Source organism: Sprattus sprattus (genome assembly GCF_963457725.1).
Source record: "Sprattus sprattus genome assembly, chromosome: 5".
In the NCBI taxonomy this organism is placed as follows: Eukaryota; Metazoa; Chordata; class Actinopteri; order Clupeiformes; family Clupeidae; genus Sprattus; species Sprattus sprattus.
Window position 1 is genome coordinate 12,460,825 of NC_137924.1, and position 23,918 is coordinate 12,484,742.

Genomic DNA, 23,918 nt, shown 5'->3' on the forward strand with positions numbered 1-23,918 from the left:
TGTGTAGTGTATGATCTCACTGATTATTCAGGACTCCTTTACAGTAATATAAGCCCACTATAAGTGAAGGCATCCGCTGGTCCACTGGGGTCTGGACAGCACTGGGAAGAGGAGTAGGTGAGAGGATGAGAGTAGAGATGATACATTGAAGACTGGCTGGACGCCACCTGACCATGACTGACTGTTCTTTTATGTCCACCTGGAAGACCCCCCCCCCCCCCTGTCTTTCAGCTCCTGACTGGACCACGCAGAATAGTTTTTATGGAGGGCAGGGAAGGTGCTCTGAGTAGAGTTACATCCAGAACGTCTTCACTTCTTTGGCTTTGAGTCGGTACTGGGATAAATGCAGCAACTCCTGTGACAGAATCTGATAGACTGCTCCAGACCCGTTAGCCTTGCCTCTGTTCCTCATCCCCACTCTGTTCCTCATACATCTCACTCTGTGTACCGTACAGTACATTTGATGAAGGATAATGCGACTATGTACATATGGGGTAGCGCAATGGAGTATGTTATCATGTTACTTTTAACTGATAGCAAGTTTAACTTTAGATGAATAGTGGAAAATGTCTGTCACATGCTTAAAATGGATTAAAAAACAAGTGCAAAAATGTTTAAGTCAGAACCTGAAGAGTTCCCCCCCACCCCTCCCATATGTACAGTTTGATGTGTGATCGGCATGCCATCTTACTCCACACTCTTTACTCCGAATGAAAGGAGGTGATGATGTCTAGTCTGAATAGTAACATCTGTAAGCTATAAAGTGAGGCTATTTGATGATTCTTCAGTAATTTCCCCCGCATTTAAACTATAGAAAGTTATTTATTTATTCATTTTTTGCTGATTATCTATAGCTTTCTTAGCCATGCAGAATCCTTAAGCGAGGACTCTTCATGCCAAGGCTAGCAAGCGCTCTGTACAGGATGTCATGCCTGCAAAGAGAAGGGGGTGCGTTTCGGACTGCGGTTGATGGATGAACTATAAGAAACTGGGATGGAGGGTTAGGCCAGGGCAGATCAGATCAGATCAGAGAAGCTGCATTTCTACACAACTAGTATGGGATTTTTAAAAGTGTCCTCTATTGTATATCCTCTATAGTTCAAGTAACACTAATGTAAAAAGAGCAGCAGCAGTAGGAGGAGCTGAAGACTACTGATGAACGTCTCCTGTTTCGCTGCTCCTCCTCTAGATGGCGCTGGCTGGCTGCCTTCCCTTCTTTTTCACAGCTCTTGCCATGGCAGGAACATTGGGAGGGGGGAAAAAAAACAGATAGTAGTCAGCGAAGAGGGAATCAGGGATGCAGGAACATTTTGTTACCAGGAGAAGTGTCTGCTCTTGTCACCATCACCCTTCTTTCTGTATCTATGGTGGAGATACAGAGCCATGCTGTGGCCAATCTTATAATGCCACATTATTCTGCACTAATAGCGTATAAGTAATTTCAATGTAAAGCTTCTCTTCATGGATCCTCTTTGTAGGTCCAGCTTTCTATTTCACTTTGGGCCAGCAGGTGATAAGGGGTACCAATTGTCTGCTGTAAGGTTGTAATGACTTGGACATGGTTTAATTCAGAAAGATAATTAACTACTAAATGTGGCTGGGGACCTTGGAGAAAGAGCATTACTTCTGCTAGCTTCTGCTGCACTTACCCACCGAAAGAGATAAGGGCAATGTATGCAGTTTATCTCTCAGAGTGGTTTTAGTTGAGAGAGAGAAATAGAAAGAGCGAGAGAGGTACGTGCGTGTGCGGCACACACACACACACACACACACACACATCGACACACACATCGACACACACACATACACACACACACACACACACACACACACACACACACACACACACACACACACACACACACAAACCCACACACACAAACACACACACAGACAGACACACACAGTGGCCACATGAATCATTACCGTCTTAAGGAAGAAAAGCAACAGGTAAAGGTAAATATGTACAAGCAATAGATTATAAGCAAATATAAATGGCACACAGAAAAAAAAGTCACCACATCAGTGAAAGCAAAACAAACAGCATAACCACAAACAAATCCAGCAGCACAGGAGTTGTACGTAACCTCCCCGTAATGTGGCTCAATGTGGGGCATCTTACGATCTGTCATGCAGTTGCACCAATAGTGGATGATAGTGAGCTGCCACTATTGTGTGATGGTCATGCAGTGCGATGTACTACTGTCAGTGTGAGAGAGCAGGCAGCAGGGGGCGCTGAGGAGTCCCTCGATGCACACCCCCCGGAGAGAGAGAGCCCCGCGGTCCCAGCTGGGTAGAGGCTCACGAGGGGGTGGCGCAGGCTGTGGCACAGATGTGGCCAGAGCCAACAACTCTGCATTATCTCACAACCGCTCCCAACTGTGCGCCCACAATCCCCCGAGGAGTCATGAGTCAGGTTAAGTCAACACATACTGTAAACCGGGCTCAGCTTTGGCACAATGAGCTGACACATTTAAACTCAAGCCCACATCAGTTAACACAAACTTCAAACTGAGGTTTGGGAGCCGTTAAATACATATTACAAGAGTCACATTGTTTGGTCCATCGCTACTTACTGGGGTTTTTCTAGTACATACTGCAAAAATATACTTTATGTTTTGTAATGCCGCCTTCGAAGATTACGTTGTATAATGCTGCCTTTGAAGATTAAGTTTAAAGTACTTTGAACAAGTGGTATTGAGTCCTAATTTGCATTGTAAACGCATTACACACCTCGAGGCAGTGCTCCCTTGGTCTCTGATGAATGTTGTCATATTTTTCTCCACTTCTGTGATGACCATGCATGCACACCAAGCTTGAAGCTGTGCCCTTCCTACCAGTTTAAGGTTCTGCTACAGATCTGACACAAGCTGGGTGAACCTACCCGCAGCCTCCTCCTTTGTTTGTGCCTCTCACTGTGACACTGCTTTAAAGGCCCCCACTTAACATTTTCAGCTGTAAGAGCAGGGCTCTCTGGCAGGAAGCTGAATCACAGTGGTGCTCGGCCCCATAGTTTACGCACAGCATGAGGCCCGCATCATTTCCTGTGCCTTGATGGCGAGAGCTGTGGTACTGTTGTGAGTTGCACACGACTGAGAGAGCTGTGGTGTTTATGTGTTGATCTGTTTTCTGCAGCAGAAGCTCAAACCCTGGAGTCTAGTACAAGCAGAGGGGAGGATGCCAGCGATGGAGAGGGAGGCATGCCGTGAGTAGCTTACTTAAAGCCCCATCCAGTCCCCCCCAGCACGATGGCTGCCACCAGGATGGCTCCTGCGATGGAGCCTATTATAAGATTGGTGGCGCTAGGACCTGTGTGTGGTTACGGGGGGGGGGTGGGGGGAGGGAGACAGACATGAACATGGGCCATACGGTACTCCATACAGTAAGACACAAGGAAAATACACACGCACAGCATAACAGTGCTTCACAGTTCTACCACTCTGGCATGCGTACCCGGTGAGTCTACATACTCACCGGCGATGTCGATATAAACACATTAAATGGCCTGGGGTTGGGCCTTCATGTGTCGTAGTCTTGGGCTAACACTTTATTTCATGGCCATTTTTATATTCCAATGGCATAGCAACATATCATGACTCACACTTCCAGTAGGTTGTCATTTCCTCAAGACCACTAAACATCTAGGACACTCATTCCATGCGGTTCATGAGTCATAAGGACCATGGCAAATGCGCCTAGAAAGGGTTATCCTGCATTCCTATTTCTTCATGTGTGCTGTGGGTATTCACTGTGGGTGTGTACCTACTGCACTGCTGCATGCATCTGCTGTCATGAATATCAACTAGTCTCTGACAAGAGCAGGGAGGCAGTGGCACGCAGGACGATGTGCACACCGGGCGTTTGGATCCACACCCAATCTACCGGGTGCCAGAATTTGGTTCTTATGCCCCCATAAGGCCCAAAAAGGGGAGGGTTTGACAGCAGAGTCATTATACAAATACAATAATACAATATTACAGGACACAACAACAACAACAACAACAACAACAACAACAACAGTAGTGTCAAATGGATAAATGAAGGAGAGGAGGGGGTCATCAGTCCACCACACCACAGAAACATCCAGTCACATAACATTACAGGGTCACCACACGACACACAAAACCAGCGGGACGTGTACAGTTCAGGCGGGGGTCGTGTCCCCCCCCCACCTCGGAACACACTACGCCACCAGCATGAGGGGGAGAGGAGCTGTGAGAGGGGAGAAATGGTGCTTACTCTATGCCCCACCCCGTGCCTCCACATATCACCCCCAGGGCCAGTATGGTCCCTGCTACTGCCCCTATCAGCCTGTTTGTGGCCACACTCACTGCGTAGAGGGAGAAGGAACATGATTACCACCTGCAGAGAACAAAAAAGCCTCCGTCCCGTCACCTTGGCAACCACGGCATTATCCATGCCCCTCCTACTTCCCCCTACACCCTTTTTTGTCCAGTGCTAGACTAACGGCTCTATGTCCTGGCACTGAAAATAAAACTGATTAGACATTTGAGAAGGAGACGGTGATTTTTTGTCATGAAGTTTGATATGTTTTTTGAGGTAATATACCATTCCTCCATGAGTAATGCTGAACCATGCATGAAAGATACTGCACTCGCCCTCTCATCAGAGGGCACAGAAAGATCAAAAGGGCATTTGCCCATACAGCAATTCAACAAAAATGACTGTCAGTGTTCAATGAAAGACATTAGAAGCATCTTAAGAATGCACCAACATCCAAAAACAGAGCAAACCCAACTAAACATAGCTCAGGCTATTCAGTCATTCACTCCGTTACGAGTAAGAGTGTTTGAAGCCGTGTGATAGTATTGGTCTTTGGTTCAGAGGACAAGACAGAAACAAACCCTTAGGTGTCGTGTCCTCAGTGGGGGGTGGTATCTTTGGAGGGTCAGGCATGCTACAGTCAGTCCCTGCCCAGGTGGTTTCACAGCTGCATGTGCCTTCATTATTGCAAGCCTGTGCAAAAACAGGAGATGGATGGGGGAGAACAGCGAAAAAACAAAATACAGTGAAAGTATTAAAAGGAGAGTGTTGAAAATCAGTCCCAAGCAAAACATAGAACATCGTGTAAAATGGAGTCCAGTAAAATGGCCTTATATGGCACACACAAGAATGTTTGCACACGGAATTGAGGCTGGCACCCAACTTTGCTTGAATATTCTCTGTTAGGTCCAGTGACTGTCCCATCTGATTCCTGATTCTACATTAGATAATGTTAGGAAATCTAACACAGATCCATGCAACATGATCTAAACAGCATACAGAGATTGTGCCACGATCCATGGCCATGTTTTTGAGTGATTTTTGTTCTTTGAAGAGGACAGAACATCAACGATCACTGTTACGCAGACAAAAATGGGACATGTCTGAAACGTCGATCTGGGAATGGAGATGGAAAATACTACTCTTTCTTACAGTCTGAAACCCCCAGGGTGTGCCGATCAGCCATCCTGGCAGAACAACTGCCTGTCAGTACACTGATTCAGTACTCTTGAGACTAAACTTCAAAGTCTCAGGTATACAGCACACACCGCTTTGGCTTTCAACAGCATTTCATGTGCTCTCGTTGTGTTAATGTCTTTATGATTTGGAAGTGACAGTCAAACATTATCCTTCTTCGGTCATGACTACACAGGTGTGACCACATCAGAGGATGGTGCAAGAGCACTGCATAGATCATGACAAATGCAGCCAGGCTTTGTGAGTTCTGAGCTCACCTCATATTACTGGCAGCTTCTGAGGTCAACATCCCACCACCAGCAAAAACCTTGATCCACCCTTTGATGGTTACTATTCATAGCTAGTTTGTGCAGATTTTGTCAGTACTGTGTCAACATACAATAACCATAAAGAAGACCTCAGCAGCGGTCTAGTGGCCACTCACCCCATGGGCAGAGCACACAAGGCCGTTGGGCCCGCTAGGGCAGGCACTAAGGTTGTGGGACTGAATTGGCAGACACTTGCGGTCAAGGCACGTCATGGACGGACCACAGGGCGTTCCGTCATCCACATAGCCTATGTCAGTCTCGTCATCCAGAAGCACGTGGCCCCCACTATAAAACCAAAAGACAATCAGCCGATTCAGACAGATTCATTTGTGAAGGCTAAAGACGAGCCGCGAAGAGTGTCTCAGACAGACAGCTGTGTGCAGAGGGCCTCTGACCTGCAGTCGATGATTCGGCCCTGGTGGTTGAAGATAGTTGGGGTGATCTCGCCTTTCATCTGTCCAATACGTGGGGTGCGACCAGTGTTGGCGCACAGCAGGTAGCCACAAAACACATCACTGTGTGTGTGTGTGTGTGTGAGAGAGAGAGAGAGAGAGAGAGAGAGAGTGAAGAGAAAGAGAGAGGGAAGAGAGTGAGTGAGAGAGAAAGAGACAAAGGTGGGACAAAAGGTCACTGTAAAGTCATGGTAAATGGTAACCATCTGTAGGTGAAGGGAGCATACACACTGATAAAATATGTTCGCTCTGCGTAAAGAAAGCTCTTTTCAATAAAACCGTCTGCTAAGTAGATAAATACACGTGCCTCAGGATTCCCACCCTTTTTCATTGACAACTTTTCAAAACTTTTTCATGACTTTTCAAGGACCTTTAATGAAATTTCTATGAACTTTCAGAATTTAGAAATACAGGAAATTGTGTAATTTACTCCACAGTTTGGCCCTAATTATTGAATGAAAATTAAATAACAATCTTTTCCATTCCTATTCCACTAGGCTACTTAGACCATGTCAAATCAATTTGAGACTGATCACGCTACAGAAATTAGCCAAACAAAACATCATCCATGGAAGAGTACATAATACATTTAATTAGACCTACATACAGCAAAATAACATTTCATGGCTTTTCCAAAACTTTCATTGAATTTACTGACTTACTGACTGACTTTTCCATAACTGGAAAATAGGATTTTTAAATTCAATGACTTCTCCAGGATTTCCATGACCTCGGGAACCCTGTGCTAAACCATCCATATGTTCAAGGTTTCTACTCACTGCTTGCTACAGGGAAGCCACTTCTCGCCATCCTTCCCACAGTTGCCTTTCTCCGTGCCTTCTGTGTTCAGCTTCTCGTAGCAGAACTTCTCTGAGCCCCCGGCCGCTGTGTGACAGGGGGGACAGGGAGAAACGGATAGGGAGAGGTGAGACATCTAGCTGGAGCCAGCTAGTCAACGCACACATGCAGAGATCAGGGCTATTGATTACTGTCTGCTCGGCGGTGGTGGAGCCTCCTTTCTCAATGACAAACAACACGCTTAAGTCTCTTAAGGTAAGCAGGAAAGCGGATCCACTCACTAGAGCCCCACACGTATTTGCATTGGCTTTCTCTGGTCTTGCATTCTCCGCCATAGCAGCGTCCCTGTGAAACGCAGAACATTTATATAAACCACCCCAAAGATATCACAAGCAAGGTCACTGTATTGCACTGGAACATTTACTCTGATGGAAAGACTGCCTACATGTCAAACTGCCATTGGTGTCTTCTTTGTTGTTATAATAACATTTTATGAACATATTATGTAACAATTACCTGGTTGAGATGACAGGAGTAGCCATCTTGTTTATGAAGATTTGGGGGACACTGCAGAGTATACACATGGATTTTACATTATACAGACTACTGACAGTCGTATGTATTTAGTGTATTTATGGGGGATGGACTAGCCATAGCCATCGAACTGTGAGAGGTTATTCAGCTAACCTGTCCTGAGTCTCCTGAGCATGTCTCTGAAATGTCACAGTCATTCACTGCGTAACGACAGCTAAAGCCTCGACGGTAGAACTGCAGCAGAGGGGCAGACAGACTGAAATGTTTAGACCACCTCCAATCACTTGGACCAGCAGTCCTTGTAGTACCATAAGTCCCTGCCTCCCTCCCCGACCCCACCAGGCAGTGCTCACCAGACAGGTTTTGTTGCAGCAGGGCCCGTCGCTGCAATGAGCACCATTCGACAGGGAGCATTTCTTACAACACTCCTTGTGGCATTCCTATTGGACAGCAAGTGTGGAGAAAGAAAATGCTCAGCTTTGGTGGACTAAGACGTAGCGGTCTTTAAAAATCATCTTTCATCTTTCATCTTTAATTGTCTACAAAATGCCACTCTAAGGTCCCTTTGGTATCCGCCCCTCCCAAAAAGTAATACAAATGCCATTCATCCCTAGGGCACTTGATAAAGAATGCTTCTGTGCTCTATTTGTGTTCTATTAAAATGTTTTGGACTTCTACTACATTAAAACACACACAGATTCCCCACAGCATTCTACCCCATAATGACTCATACCGCATACACACCGCATTCAGCACTGATGAGTCACTTACCATCTTGACACCACAGTCACACTCCTCGCCAGCCTCCACATAGCCATTCCCGCATTCAGTTGGCTCAAAGAGCTGGGGAAGGAATGAATGGTACAGTTAGAGGGGGCTGGGTTTCCTTTGAGCTTTCAGCGGCGATGAGATCCAGGCTTTTCCTGTTTTGCACGCACCTTATTGGGCCTATTGAAGAGACAGGAACCTCCGCCCTTTAGCAGGAACTCCTTATAGTCGGTGATGCTGCACTTGGAGAACTTGCGGGGGTGCTGCACCCTGGCAAAGACAAGTCCAATCAAGGCTGTTATGTAAGGTTGTTTTTCTCAGGCTGTTGTCGAGAGGTTTGCTATCCAAAGGCAAATCATGCATTGAATAGGCCATCTCTCGGCTGTGTTCAGTGTTCAGTGTTGAGGTAATGTTGCATTCATAAACAGACACGCATGTCAGAGCTGCTTTGATGTGCAGATAAGTGTAGTGGCTCTTCTAAGAGGCGGCTGAGTGGTGCAGTCCGTCTTCATCTGTTTGTCAGCGTCTGTCATTACCACTCTCTAACCATGTCATTACAATACTTGCGTGTGCTGTAAGTGTTTATGTCATGGCATACATTGCTGTGTGAATTTGTGTGCTTTTGTATGCTTTTATTGTTTGTGAACTACATATGATGTAAGTGTGTGTGTGTGTGTGTGTTTGTGCACGTGCAGTGTGCGTGAATGAAACCCATGTGTTTTTGTATATTGCATGTATGTGCTTGCATGCACTGTTATAGTGTGAATTAAGGAGCCTCACCCTGTGTCCTCCATGATACACCCGGTCCAGGTATCTAGGCAGCCACATTCCTCTGAGCCACAGAAAAACAAAAACATCGATACACCAAAGTACAACATGGACAGGAGCTGATAACACTGCTGTGTTTTCATGCAGTTGTTTACAAACATTTTATAATAATTTAGTTTTCCGATTACCAAACCATCTTCCCTGATAGAAAATATAACAATACATAATACTAGTTCATTGAGGATGAACAGGATAATGTGGGGAAATAATTGGTTGATGTATATAACTGGTGATGTATATAACTGAATTGTGTATGAATAATGAATAAGAAGTGAGTGGTGTACTTCGCCTCTCGGGATCCCACTGAATGCCCAGATTCTGAGCCAGGCTTTGAGCCAGCGACCCGGCCATGGTCCAGGTTGAGCCGTACTGCAGGGAGCAAACAGGAAACAGTCCATCTCTTCACGCGGCACTTTGTTTGTGCGTTTACCTGACTAAGCTTGCGTTTACTGGACATGACCGGTGAAAAGCTCACCTCATTGACCCCGACTCCACGGCTCAAGGAGCACATGCCGCCAAAGTAGGCCACGCTGCTCCTGCGGTAGTGGAACGTCACGTTGCTGCAAAACAAACATGGTATCATGAGGGCTTTCAAACCCTCCGTGTTTTTTAGGGTCTAAATTCTTTAATAATGTACCCAGAGGGGGAAAAGCTATAACAGAATTTGTATACTGACCAGGTGATTCCATGACAACTTTTCTAGACATGCGACCATGCCATTCTTTCAGAATACCTTTGAAACCACGGTGTTTTAGGTTATGTTTTTATCTGGTCTTTTCTCATGATTTTGTACCTCATATATAATGTCTTCAGCCATACGAGAATGTGACTTGTGTTTTTTACTTTAAGCGTCTTTTATTTGTGCCAAACTAAAACTTTCGGATTTTTGAGGAAGAGTGACAGCAGCTCAAGAGAGCACTCACGAGAACAGGTGCACGGTGTCAGCACGTCGCTTGATGTGCTGCTGCCGATACTTGGAGAAATCCCTCAGCAGGTCCAGTGGAATCACACTGATGGGGATCTGGTCCTTGGCCACCCAGATCTCCATGGCGACAAGAACCACACGAGTGTTAAGCTGATCTTTGAAGATCTTTCATGGCATCAGGTCGGGTATGACACAGACATGAGGAGAGACAGAGAGAGAGAGCGAGAGAGAGAGAGAGAGAGAGAGAGAGAGAGAGAGAGAGAGAGAGAGAGAGAGAGAGAGAGAGAGAGAGAGACAAAACAGGGACAGGAGAATACCACTGGGTGTAATTTGGTACAGGACTAGGCCTGTCTACTGAGGCTGAACAAAACAACACAAAGGGCACAGCAGAACGGGAGCCGGGGAAGACAAGAGTTTGTTATTACATTTCACTTCAGAGACCTATTACAGACATGCTTTAGTTTTAATAGAAAACCTACCAAATTATGTCTCTCAGCTGTCTGCTTAATTTACTATATTTACACTACAGAGACTAAGTAATCACATTATAACATGATATAAAATCAAAAAGATATTTATTTATAAATATATTTATTTATAAAGATAATATATACTTGTGGCTGATGTGGCTTTTAGACATTTTTTCATTATTATGACCTGTACAAACCCTTCCATTAAACGATCATGGACCAGCCAACCACTTAAATGGAGATTTAAGCCCCTCAAGTTCTTCAGGCTAATCTATCTCAAAAGAATGCTAAAAACTAAACCCTTTGTTATTTGGTAAGAAAGTGATTGCCAACACATTACAATCTCCTCTTGAAAGACCACACACTACTCACAGCATCCACAAGATTGACCACGGACTTGGCAAAGTTCGCCGTGTGCTGTAAGCTCTTGTGCCGTTTGAACTGGAAACACACAACACCCATATCAAAATAATGCACAGGAATGTTCACACAAAAACATACCATTCACCTTTCGCAACTAAAGCGTATCTCACAAACATGCAGTAACAGTGTGTGTTTTGTGTCTTATCTTATTGTGGTGACAATAATGCTACGCATATCTATCATGGTTGTGAGGTCTCTGCTGGGCTGATGGTGATCTAGCTCATATAGCGCTGAATGATTGCTGCAACCAGAGCCACCTGCCAAGGCATGCCTGCTGAGCAGCTGGGACCAGGCCGGATGCTTCTCAGTCAGGCAGTTACCCTATGGATTATCTACTGTATGTCAGCTCATGTTACTCCTTGTCTTCTCATGGTGCGTCTGCGAATGCATGGAATCTGTAACGTGCGCTGTGCAGTGGCTCACCATGTTGTGGTCACTGACGATCATGACCTCCATGTACTTCATTTCCTCAAAGACATTACGTGGCATCTAAAAGAGGCGAGACAGACCGAAGAAATAGTCAGAAGAAGTCAAAGAAATTGCATCATTTTCATTATGGGTGCCATTTTTAATAAACGGTGGTTACTCTTTATCTGTGTGGGATGGATTTATACCAGATAACGGATTATGGAGTAATACCAGTCAGGCGTGTTCTATTTATGGTAAATTATGGCACATTTTTTAACAACAAGTGTCCAAGCTAATTTGGGGGGTGGTTTAAGGGCCAAGTGCAGAGGAGTTTTAATGCCTTACAGCTCGCTTTTTCCTGCGCTTCAGCCAAGACATGTCGTCCAGCTCCAAGAGCAACTCCTCCTCGCCTGCTGTGGAGACACACAGCAACAGGCTGCCACGTTACTATGGGAGGAACTGCATTACATTTACACTGTTTCCTCACTATTACTTTTCCACAGTCATACAGTCATCATAAACACTTATATTGCCAGGAAAATATGCATTTGTGGTCTCGCAATTGTACATTCTTTTCAGGTATCAACAAACCCTACAATTCCGAAAGGAGGCTGAAGCTAACATTCCTATCCTTATCTTGCCGGCTAAAGATGAAGTACAAACATGTGGCTTTGTGTAGCAGATCAGTGGGTGGCCATGCTGATTACAGGGAAATACTAGCAGGTGTGCGCTAAACCAACTCCAGCCCACTCACCTGCATCCTCCAGGTCCTGGTTGCTCATGAGGGAGGCTGTCCTGCGGATAGTGTGGGGCCGCTCAGCATGAAACTGGGGGGGGGGTCAGAGAACAGACAAGAGGGGCTGAGAGCCGTGAGGCTTGGCTGGACCAGCAGAGGCTCAAAGATCTGAATGGAAACAGCTTTACAGAATACTAATCACTGGCTGGTTTCCTGGCCCAGTGTAAATTACTTGTCTTTGCTTATGGGGGGGGGGGGGGGGACGGGACATTATGCATTCTAAAATTACTCTTCATACTTAGAGTAGTGCCAGTATATGTATTATTTTGTGCATGTCTCTGCAAGTATCAGATGTATTTAAGAAATAGTGCTTTACCAGATCAAAAAGAGAACATGATTAACTTAACGTGGACATGAATAGTGTTTTGTAGAAGGGTATTTCTGTTTTCAGGAGAGTAAGTGACAGAACAGTGAGAAGAAGGGACTCCATTGACAACCTTGGCCACTTACAAGTGAGTGAGTCTGTTTCAGAGGCTCAATTAGATACGCGTAGACTCCATCATCAAACATTCCACTGGGCGCCACACAGAAAGAGAGAGAAACAGAGAGGGAGAGGAGAAAATTGAAGAACATCGATGATAAGTCAATATGAGCCTGAAAGCATTTGTAAGTGGACGCACTTAGCTTGCAAATCTGCTCGCCCCCCCCCAAATCCCTGACTTACTGTAACCCGTTGCAGGTTGACAGGGCGACACGTGAGTCATTGATTCCTCGAATCTGACCGTGGTAGTAACAGTGCTCTCCGCCCTGTTGAAAAAGCATGTCAATACAGCGCTACAGAGTTCAACAGACAAACATTCCATAGATAGGTGCGATACTCTGGTTTATGAAGGCAAAACCACTGAGAGAACAACCAGTGGAAACATCAGAGAATTATTACAGTGATCAGTATTATTTTTGTCATGAAAACAAACACAGTCCTCTCGCAATCAGGGCCATATGTCAAAATGATCAGCTTCTCTTTGTACGCGCATTCAGTTCAAAAGCATGCTGAACTCAACAGACTGAAGTGCATAGTCTCCACAGTTATTAGCACCCCTGGTAAAGATGAGTAAAAAGGGTTAGACTAAATTCACCTTCTGGTCTTAGTCTCACACTGAAACACTGAACATTCTTTTTCAGCAAGGGAAGGATAAGAGAACACACAAAACAAATAAGGGAAAAGGCTGCTGACCTATATAAGTCAGGTAATGGCAATAAACCAAATAGCTACTCTGCTGAAAATGCCCATGTCTACTGTTCAGGCAGTAATTAAAAACTTTAAATCAACTGGAACTGTTACAAACTTGCTTGGAGATTATTTTCCCCCCAACCACAGGGAGGAGGGTGGTAAGAGAGGCCCCCAACAAAAATGTAGCTTATTGGCAACAAACACTCAAGGTGGGTTTGGTGTTGACTATACTGAGAAGAGCCTGGTCCCCACTGGTCAAAATGGTGAAGGATCTGTGATGTTGTTGGGCTGTTTTTCTTCAAAAGGCCCTGGGAACCTCATTAGGGTACATGGTATCATGGACTCCATAAAATACCAGGACATTTTAAATCAAAATCTGGCTGCCTCTGCCAAGAAACTAAAACGAGGACGTCATTCGATCTTCCAGCTGAACAATGATCCAAAACATATGTCCACTTCAGATCAACACAACATATTTACTGAACACAAAATCAAGCTTCTGCCATGGTCATCTCAGTCCCCTGACCTAAACCCCATACAGGCTGTGGGGTAAGCTAAAGGGGAGAGTGAATAAGAGCGAACCTAGGACTCTTGACGAGAGAGATTCTGTAGAGGAATGGTCTCAAATTCCCTGCTCTGTACACTGTAAACCTGAACAAGTTCAGAGTACTTAAAACTTTTGATGCAACCGATTACATAATTAAATTTGAGTACATATGTTGCTTTCTTAAAATAAAATAAACTTAAAAATTATACATCGGCTATACTGATTTATTTTGTTATCATTTTCATAATTTTTAAGTTCTCTGAACTCATATTATTCCAAAATTGTCCAGGATTTTGCTTCGTCCGACATTTGTGTTTCTCTGGGTCTTTCACAAACTAGTTATTAAGCTCTTACAAGTTTTTGAAAGGGTATCCCCCTTAAAGGCACCCAGTGCAACTTTATGTAAACATTCAATGAAAAATAAACATTCAATTTCTAGTCTTTTTTACACGTAGTAAGTTTCAATAACTCCATACCATTACATATCGACATTCAAGGAGCAAAGATGAGACGTCGTTGTGTGGTGAGAACTGATAGAAAATCGTAAACAACAACAATCGCCGGTGGGGAGAAGCCATTTTTCCATTGACTGGAAGCCTGCTTTATTTATTGCAGGTTAAAAAAAATAAAGAAAATTTTCTATCAGTTCTCACCACACAACGACGTCTCATCTTTGCTGCTTGAATGTCGGTATGTAATGGTATGGAGTTATTGAAACTTACTATGTGTAAAAAAGACTAGAAATTGAATGTTTATTTTTAAGCCTCGAAAGTTGCACTGGGTGCCTTTAAGTTCCAACTTCTTGCGCAAGCTCTTACAGTAGAGAGAACTGTCATTGGTCGACAGCCTTCCCAGTGTTGCCAGATGTACATTTACATTTACATCTGTGATTTAGCAGACGCTTTTATCCAAAGCGAATTACAAGGAATTTTGCATTTATAGATCAGGAGCAGTTTAGAGGTTCACACTTAGTAAGGAGGAGTGGGGAATTGCGTTAGCAACCTTCCAACCTCTCCTAAAGAGTCCTCTACCTTTAGTCTGCTGTCTCCGTCTCTCATCACAAGATCTCTGCAATGGTGTTCTCAAAGCATTGATGACGTCAGATACTAAACAAATATGAGTTATCAGGGAATGTTTACTCAAACAAATACATTCCAATACAATTAAAACGTCTTCACTTGCTCAGAAAACTTATACTTTTTAAGTTGGGTCAATACCAGATTTTAAGTACTGAATACATAATGTCAATAAGTAAGTAGAACTGTGTATTCTCTGGCCTTAAAACATGTTAAAGGAGAAGACCCAGTGCTGTTTTATTGGCAAAGGCGGGTTGGACCAATTATGCAGGGGTGCCAATAATCGTGGCACATGTTGGTTAAAGTAACACTATGGAGTTTCTGGAGCCGCCAGGTAGGGGGCTCCTTTCTGCTGGACTATTTAGTAAGTTATTTGCTGTCTTGTGTTGCACTTGCTTGTTGTTTGACTGTGTTAGGATTGTTGCTAGCAAGCTTACCGACATAGCTTACACAATAACATTAAAAAGAAGCCGACGCGAGAGCACTTATAACTAGTATCGATGTCCAAACGTGTTATAACAAGCTTGCTAACAACGCCAACGAGATGTCTTGCTAGCGGCTAAACTTAGCAAAACCTGTTGAACCTTCCTGACTCTGTTTATGACAAATTAGTTTCAATTAAAGGTGCATTAAGGATTAATAGCTATTCCCTAAAGGTATGCTAGCAGCTAAAACTAACGAAATCTCTTGAAATGTGCTGACTTTGACATTATGACAAACAAATTACTCAACGACTGTCCTTACACAGTCAAACATCAATCATGTGCAACACAAGACTAAGCAAGACGGCAAATAAGCTACTTACTAGATCGGCAGAAGGTAATCAAAGTCAGGTCGGCGGGCATCGTCAGGCAAAACTACAGAACGCAGTTATATGCCTATCGACCCTGCTATGCCATTGGCACGGACGCAATTCTCCATATTAAAAGTCATTGTAGCGCCCCAATTTTTTTAAAGCTGTTATTTTAAGGTTAAACTGCTTATCCTAACCCTAATCCTGAAGCATAATTGTTGCATATTGTGCCTTTAAAGGTTGGATTTGTATCATTTTATTAGTGTGAGACTAAGCTAATTCACCAAAAGGTGCACATTTTATAACTTTTATTTAATCTTTTTTCAGCAGTGGTGCCAATAACCGCACATCCCAAATAAATCAGTCACATAGCACTGTATGGATGACAAAGAGGCTGCCGTGGTGTGCAGGAGACAGCCTGTGGTTACAGTACGTGCCTCCCTTCCTTTTATTTTTGCTTTTATTACATTACTGAGTCAATCTCTTTACGCATCTGCATCCCAAGCTGGGAAATGTCTCGGCTCTTACGGAAACAGGTTCAAAGCTGTCTTGTCACCCATTGCTTCCCTTCCCAATGGCCTCCGAGCAAACATATGTTCAGTGTGTGACTGCAAGAGTAATCAGGCCACATCTGTGTTTGCTTGAGACAACACATGCAGCCTCAAAAAGCTGCTTCGTCGAAGATTTCAATGTCAGAGGGACACAATAGATCCAATGGATTTGCCCTCAGGGTGCTTGAGTGTCAAAGGGCGGCGTTGGCAGGCATTTGCGCTTTTTGCCTTGGGTGTATGACATCAGCAGGGAGAAGAAGATTTACAAACGTGGGTATTACACACATATTTTTGATGCAGATCATTTGAATTCAATGCACGTATTATGATCTGAAATGCAAATATATGCACATAATGCACCTCATAATGTAGATCTAGAAAGTGTAGATTTTCATGTATTTAAATAAAACAAAATGGTTTATACATCTGAAATTAATTTATGAACACCCCATGAAATACATTTGTGAATCTTCTTATGTGGGAAGGATGGGTCGATTTTAATACTCTACATGGCTACGCATCTTGCAGATTCAACATCATAGATCCTTCACATCCATCAGTGACTCAGCGGGTAAGGTGAGGAGAGGACACACATCCACACACACACATGCATGCACTCTCTCTCTCTCTCTCTCTCTCTCGCTGTCTCCAACGCACACTCCCCTTCCTCTGTCTAGCGTTCCCACGCTGCATTGCTACTGCAGAGCGAGGCTGGCCTGCTGGTCACGTGGCCTGGGCTCGGGGAGAGAGCTGCAGGCAGCCAGGCGATCAGAGCCCTGCTGAGTCAGCACCTCTGTGCCTGAGAGCAAGCCTGAATCAGCAGCAGCAGCAGTACACACACCTCTCCTGCAACCCCTCCTCTCTTTTACTAACACATTCTCTTCTCTCACACACACTTTCTCTCTCTGCCTTCATGTATCCTCTACCTCTCTCTCTCTCTTTCTCCTTTTTTCACACCTCTTTCTATGTCCTTCCAGCTGCTGTGAGTACAGAAAGAAAGCATGGGACTGTGTAATCAGCACTCGAGCTGAAAATAGACTCAGGTAAGCACACGTGCACCAAAGTCTTTTCAGTGCTCTGTGTGAAAACAACAACAAGGGCTGCTCGAAGGATGCTTATCCTTTAAGACGCCCACGCCCTCAAACATGTCATTAAGGAGAGAGAGGGGAGGGACGCTTTGAGGGTCCTCGGCTGTCGTGACATCAGGACGGACAGCTCATGATGCTGAAGGTGCACAATCTACATGGTACACACTCTGTGGCTCACTGTTGACTCAGAGAGAGACAGTGAGGTAGTCTGCATGTTCAACGCCGGTCTTGCTCAACTTATGAGGAATGTGGCTTTGGACACTTCCCTATTTAAATCCAATTTTAAATCCAATTCCTCTGACTCACTCTTAAAACAGCTTCTCCATTTCTACCTCCTGATGACTTAACGGAGTCATGGGAAACATAATGCTGATGTCACCTCAGACTCACATCTCTACTGACCTCAACTGTGATTTAGTAAATCCTTCTGAACTCAGAGCCAGGGCAATCCAACCAAAATTACAACTCTGGAGAGCGAGGGATATGTGAGTGTGCATACTTTGGAATTACCTTGGAATGGGTGGATTTGCCCTCTTCCACGTGGATCTCCACATAGTCTGAGGACAATAGGTCACTGCAGAGACAAACAAGGGGAAATATTTAACGTGGTAACACATCGTAAGGCCATTAAAGCTGCCATATGCATCAGATACATACGGGAGTACAACACCAGGAGGTTAATCAGATACTGTTTCAAATACTCAGTGATGACAGGACATTGCAGCATCAGCTAACAGAGAAAAGAACAAGACAAATACTATAATGTAACCACAGGAGTGCCCCCCTCTCTGTGCTTTCCAAAATTGATTTTTTTTTTAGGAATGAGTTAGATGTCGTGGTGGTTCCTTGCACTTCTGTTACAGGATCACAAAAGGTTCTCTTTAGTCTCTCACTTCATTTGTCACAAAGCCCTTTCCAGTCTTTTTACTCACTCTGCCAGTTTCAATAGGATTAGGATTAATCATAATAGCTTACCATTCCATTGTTGGGACGTAAAAAGTCTTAACAGGCCTGTGACCCTTAAGGGTTAAGCTAGAAAATCACCACATCTGTCTATTTAAGCACACAACATTTTGAATGATCCAGGCCGGTCTAAACAAGGCATCAGGGTGATGCTGTTTTCTCACATATATCTCTTCTGACAGCGTAGATCTAAAGAGATAACACTAGTCCACTGGGAGGCATGATCTCGCTCAGAACCCTGATGAAGAAAGACAACTGCATTTGTCAAACCTCTTAAAACTGTTGGGCCGAGAGGTACAGCAGATTTAGCGAGGGAGCAATGATTGAAACTATTCCCACTATGGGGGAATGCCTTTCCCATGAGCACATAACTAAAGTTATGACACTGCTGTCCATTTTTTTGCTCATTTCAGCGCATTCTTGAGGGAAATACAACCCACTACTCGCCTTCTCAAGGTTACCCCAGTGAGATTTCCGTCATTTTGACAGAGACTGCTGACCGAGCTCTCCGCTAACAGTCTGACTCAGATTGTTTCAAATAAACGGAACAATGTATCACAGCATATCCAGTGATAACCTTAAAGAATGGCTGAGCGGGAGGCTCTGCAGCACCCATTTCACCTTGAGCTGCATCGTCCTCCAGGCTGTCTGCAGCCCTCACCAGTCTGACTCAGCGAGACTCGCTGCCTCACACACACACCCACTCACTCAGCCAACTGCCTCGCAACACACACCGGGACCGAGCCATCGCTCTCTCTCTCTCTCTCTCTCTCTGTCGTGCCAGAATGGAGTATTTCAGCATAACCTTTGCCTGGTGAGGGCAAGGCACCTGTGCCGTAAAGCCCTGTGTGATGCGCTGGAGTGGGAGAGTGGGGCTTTTGGAGGGGGCTTTGTTGTCGGCAGATTAAAGGGAGACCGACTGCGATGCTGAATGCAGCTGAGCGCACGGAGCAACAGCAGTGCAGTGTGTCTGAGAGAGACTGAGAGAGTGAGGGGCTATTTATAGAGCCAGAGATGAAGCAGGGAGGGGACAGAGTATCACGGCACTCTCTGACAAAGTGTGTGAGTGAGTGTGTGTGTGTGTATGTGTGTGTGTGTGTGTAAGTGTGTGTGAAAGAGAGAGTGATAGTGCGGGAGAGGGTGAAGATTGGGGGAATTGCTGCATTGTAGTTAGAATTGTTCGAACAGAGCACTATGCGTGCAGGTCTTTATGAACTTCCCTGTGTGGACAGGTCTGTCTGCAGGGGGGTTGGGAGTGAGAGAATAAATGGCAATGCAGAGTGGCACCGGGCAGGGCAGAGATGAAGTGGAATCCTGTCCTCAGGAGTGGACCTAGAGGACACCAGATGCCCAAATGCAGCAGAGATGCTGCAACAAAGGCAAATAAAACACACAGCTGCCAAAAATCCCCCCATTAAATTACGCTTCTGCTGCTTTTCCAAAACTCTAAAACATCCCAATAACTGCTTAGACTCCTAATTACATCATGTTTTACAGGAAAAGAGACATTTATATGATGGAAAAAACACACCAAACTTAAAACCAGACACAATCAACAGACCCCCGGGGCAACCATTAAATAATGAAGCCGTAATAGTCGCTCGACAATAACAATGAATGCAATGAAACCGAATGAGTTTACATTGTAGTTTTAAGAGGAGCTCATGCAATATTCAGAGTTAGAGTGCAGAGCTGGACTAGAAAGTCTCTTTACAGGTGCTGTTAGAGCAGCAGTGAGCAGTGTGCTTTAAATTGTGCCCACAGTCAGGACACAGACCTATCTATATTTAGATCTGCACTGTCGCAGCTTCCACGCCGTTCACAAGCAAGCCGAAATGTACCGGGGAGTGCATCAGCAGCACAGAAACACCTACACACACTCACATTTATACAGCCTTCGAAACAGCTACTATCAACTACCACCTCAGCCAGACATCACAGGAGGGCTAGGAACCTAGCAAGATTTTGTTGAATATTTGTTCTTTTACTAAAACAAGAGGAGGTACACAGAGGAGAGAAGTTTCCGAGCTGTAAGTTGCACAGTCCTATTAGCGAAGAAGTGTCGCTCTTGAGGACTGAGCAGTGAGTTAGGTCACTGCTAAAGCATGCATTTATCTCAGGCTGGCAGCGTGCCTGAAATCCACATCTCTCAACCACCCTTCCAGTTTCATATCTGCAGAGGCGCTGACTCAGATGGTCATATTGAAATGGAGTGCGTTCCTCTTGGTATAACCACGTTTACAGTCTACAGTGGGCTTTCAGTTAACATCATAAAATAGCCAGCCGACATATTTCCACAAAATAGTCAGCCGACAAATTTCCATGGAACATCAATTTCCCTTTTATTTGAAACCATGAAAATGTCATCATGCTAGCTGCAGCACACAGTCTGACTGCAGAGCTATTTGGCAGTTATATCTAGTGGAAGCAAAGCACCACAAGACTCTTCAGTGCTCACCACCCCCTTCACATCGGGGGGGGGGGGGGGGGGGGGGGGGCCTACAACACATTGTGCCTTTTTCAGCATTTGAAACACACAGATGGTGGAGGCACCTCTGTAGACCTAGAAGCTTGTGGGAGACTAATGCATTTAACTGAATAAGTGCTTCCAAAACAACATGTCACAACAAATAAGTTTAGCTCTTCGAAAGCAATACTTAAACAATTAAAAAAGGCCTCAACAGTAATATAGGTGAATCAATGACTACGTGTGAATCCTGCATTCAAAATAATCTAAAACTGTACTTGTGCTCCAGTTCATAGTATAACATGCTGCTTTACTGGTGAAATCTGCATGACAACCACTCTCTCCACAATGCACCAACTCTTCTCCACAATGCACCAACTCTTCACCTAGCTTCATATTAGCAAAAGGAAGGAGATCAGTAGACCACCTAGTTGCATGAGAGTCATAAAATCATATCAGTGGCAGCACCACTGTGATTCTGACCACACGTCAAGCCTGTTCTAACACACAAAAGCACTTACTTGTTTAAAGATAAGTCCAGGACAAATTTGGAACCGAAGGCCTCTAACTGAAAACTGGCTTGAGCAAGGTGGACCACCTACAGGGGTAAAAAGGAGCACAGAATTGGCATAGAACATTTCAACAATAAAAGCAAACTACCAACAAATCGACTGACAGATTCTGAGATTCTGCTTGTTATTTCTGCTTCATGGGAGGGCCAAGGCAAGGGCATCACCCGGAGATCTGGCTCTAATATTTGGACTCACATAACACATATCCATAACACATCCGCCCTGGACATTAATGCCTATGTTCCACAGCCTTACCGGACTCTCGCTAACTTGGTTCCTGGCGCGAGTGTCCAGGTCATGGTAAGTGCTTTCTGAGTCCCGATTCAGGTAGTAGACTAGGCGGGAGGGGTAGGTGATCTCATGCTTGGCTGCGGCGTGTGTTGTGTTCTCTCTGGCTCCTGCTGCTGCTGCAGCTGCCTCCTGCTCCAGCAACAATGACACTGCGTCCCTGGCAACCTCATTCTCAACTCCTGAGAAATTAGCAGGAGAGATATAGCCCACTGTGAGAGTAGGACATGTCTTTGCTCAAACCTGAGGGTGTGTTAACCTACTGAGGGGTGACACACTAAACATGATTTGAACTAGGACATTGTGTGACATGACAAAACAGTGCTGATTATAAAAGGATACGTGTCAAATGGTAGAGTTACAGAAACACAAATCCCTTGGAATCCCTACTTCTGAAATAGATCAAATCACTGTGACCATGGAAAAATCAATACCTGAATGACACTGAAAATGGTTGTGGGTGAATGATCTGTTAGTGGTCGTTTTTACTGCAATTAACATTTTCTAACCTTGCAGGCTAGGCAGCTATGGCATTGCTTAGGCGTCTTTACAGTTCCGGGACGCACATAGACCTTACTGTAAATTCTGAACAAAAGATGAGTGAGAAGATACAGGTTCGGCCATCACTTCTGTCACTTCATAGGCTGTTAAATTGTCCTTAGCATTCATTTTTTTATCGGAGTGCTTGAGCTACATCCTTTCAAACCGCAATAACGACACGCGACAGGCAAGCTAAAATAGCACCATTCTTCCACCCTGCATTCCCTGTCTAAGACAGTTAGCAAAAGTATAAACAGACGTATTAAGTAACATTCAGTACGTACCAAGTGACGCTGATGCTATGGATGGATGAAGCCAGGAAACAAGGATGCTCACAAGCAGGTTTGAGAGAAATATCAAATGCATGATTCATAGTTGACGTTTAAAATAGCGTTATGTTAACCCGTCAAAGCAATAAATCGCTTGCGGCCCATTATTATGTTTAGGGGAAATTCTTCATATCCTTAGGGGCAGGGATGTGTCCTGCAGCACTGGTCGGCAGGCGGGGGCAAATAGAAGGCGGTGGCTATCCGCACGAAATCACCGTGCTGGCTCCTCCTGATGTTGCATGCGCGCAAGTGCTGAGTGTCTCCCTCACGATGCAGCCGCCCTGAGAGCGCTACAAAAAAAGGAGAAAAAATAGTGTGTTAGTGTCACATGTCCAAAAGACGCAAAAAGGGATGGATATTGGCCTCTAATTTGTTTTGAGATTTTTGTCCTTTTTCCCCCGTTCTTTTCAATAGGGATGAAAGAAGCTGTTACACAACAAAATAACCAAATAACTGAACCATTTTTTTGCAGCAGAGACATCAGATAATAGAAAATGTAATTGTAAAACATCCTCCCAGGACATACATCTCCGAAATCCTCATTGTGTTTCCGGAATATGAAAAGAAAGATGCTCAATTATATATTAAATTACTTTATCTTGATGTGGCTGTACTGAGAACCACATTACAGTGGCACCAGAAGTCTACAATTGCCAGGGAAGTATTGTACCTACCTATTAATGTGCCTAAAACCATCATTATCACTATCCACCATCACTATCGTGCCATATTGGTACAGTAACCATGGGGCTTCCCTTACTCAGAAATCCAGTACAGCCCTCCATAATCCACCATGCTCTCCCTCCAGCTTGAGAATAAAAAGATCCGGAGAACATATACGTAGAGGTCTATTGTACATAGAGAACCTTGAGGTATTCATATGTGTCTGTGGATAAAGAATATATCCCTGATTCCAACCTCAATAAACAGATTTAACCTAGAAAATGTAACTCTATCAATCCTCTTTGACCCTACCGGCACAGAAGGCAGCTGCTTTTTTTCATTGGCCTGCTTGTTTTTCTTTTTCCTGGTACTGCCCATGTAAGTGCTATTTGAAGGGTACATGGTTTTGTGTTATTTCTGTTCAGATGTTGCAATCTGTTTTCGTGCAGCTCTTGGTTAGGGGTGTAAGGCAAAAGCAGAATCTGTTGAGTGAGTCAACTTCCCTCTTACGTGGTGGCAAATAGCCTTTACACTTACTTTAACACATCATTATGAACTGAGTTTGGGCTCACACCAGGGCCTAATAAAACCTTGGGCTGCGATATTATTCTATGAAATGGATTGCACATGTTTTGTGAGTTGAAAAGTCTATGTGGCCAATGATGGGGTTCATACTGAA

At 44.4% G+C, this 23,918-nt stretch overlaps 1 protein-coding gene across 1 annotated transcript; it reads right to left on the reverse strand.

Annotated features, from left to right (window-relative positions):
* Window positions 1-213: 213 nt before the first annotated feature.
* On the reverse strand, window positions 214-22,616 carry adam23b (ADAM metallopeptidase domain 23b). Its single transcript, XM_080839429.1, has 26 exons — window positions 22,532-22,616; window positions 21,675-21,889; window positions 21,369-21,445; window positions 17,928-17,991; window positions 12,856-12,938; window positions 12,642-12,705; window positions 12,150-12,222; window positions 11,741-11,808; window positions 11,411-11,476; window positions 10,937-11,005; window positions 10,093-10,259; window positions 9,645-9,729; window positions 9,454-9,538; window positions 9,122-9,173; window positions 8,512-8,611; window positions 8,345-8,416; window positions 7,927-8,013; window positions 7,727-7,807; window positions 7,556-7,606; window positions 7,321-7,384; window positions 7,021-7,126; window positions 6,185-6,304; window positions 5,906-6,074; window positions 4,866-4,977; window positions 3,219-3,309; window positions 214-1,228 (listed from the first exon to the last, which is right to left on the reverse strand). Exons 1-26 carry the CDS (start codon window positions 22,611-22,613, stop codon window positions 1,186-1,188), a joined length of 2,346 nt encoding a protein of 781 aa, XP_080695555.1. The 5' UTR covers window positions 22,614-22,616; the 3' UTR covers window positions 214-1,185.
* Between the last annotated feature and the right edge of the window lie 1,302 nt (window positions 22,617-23,918).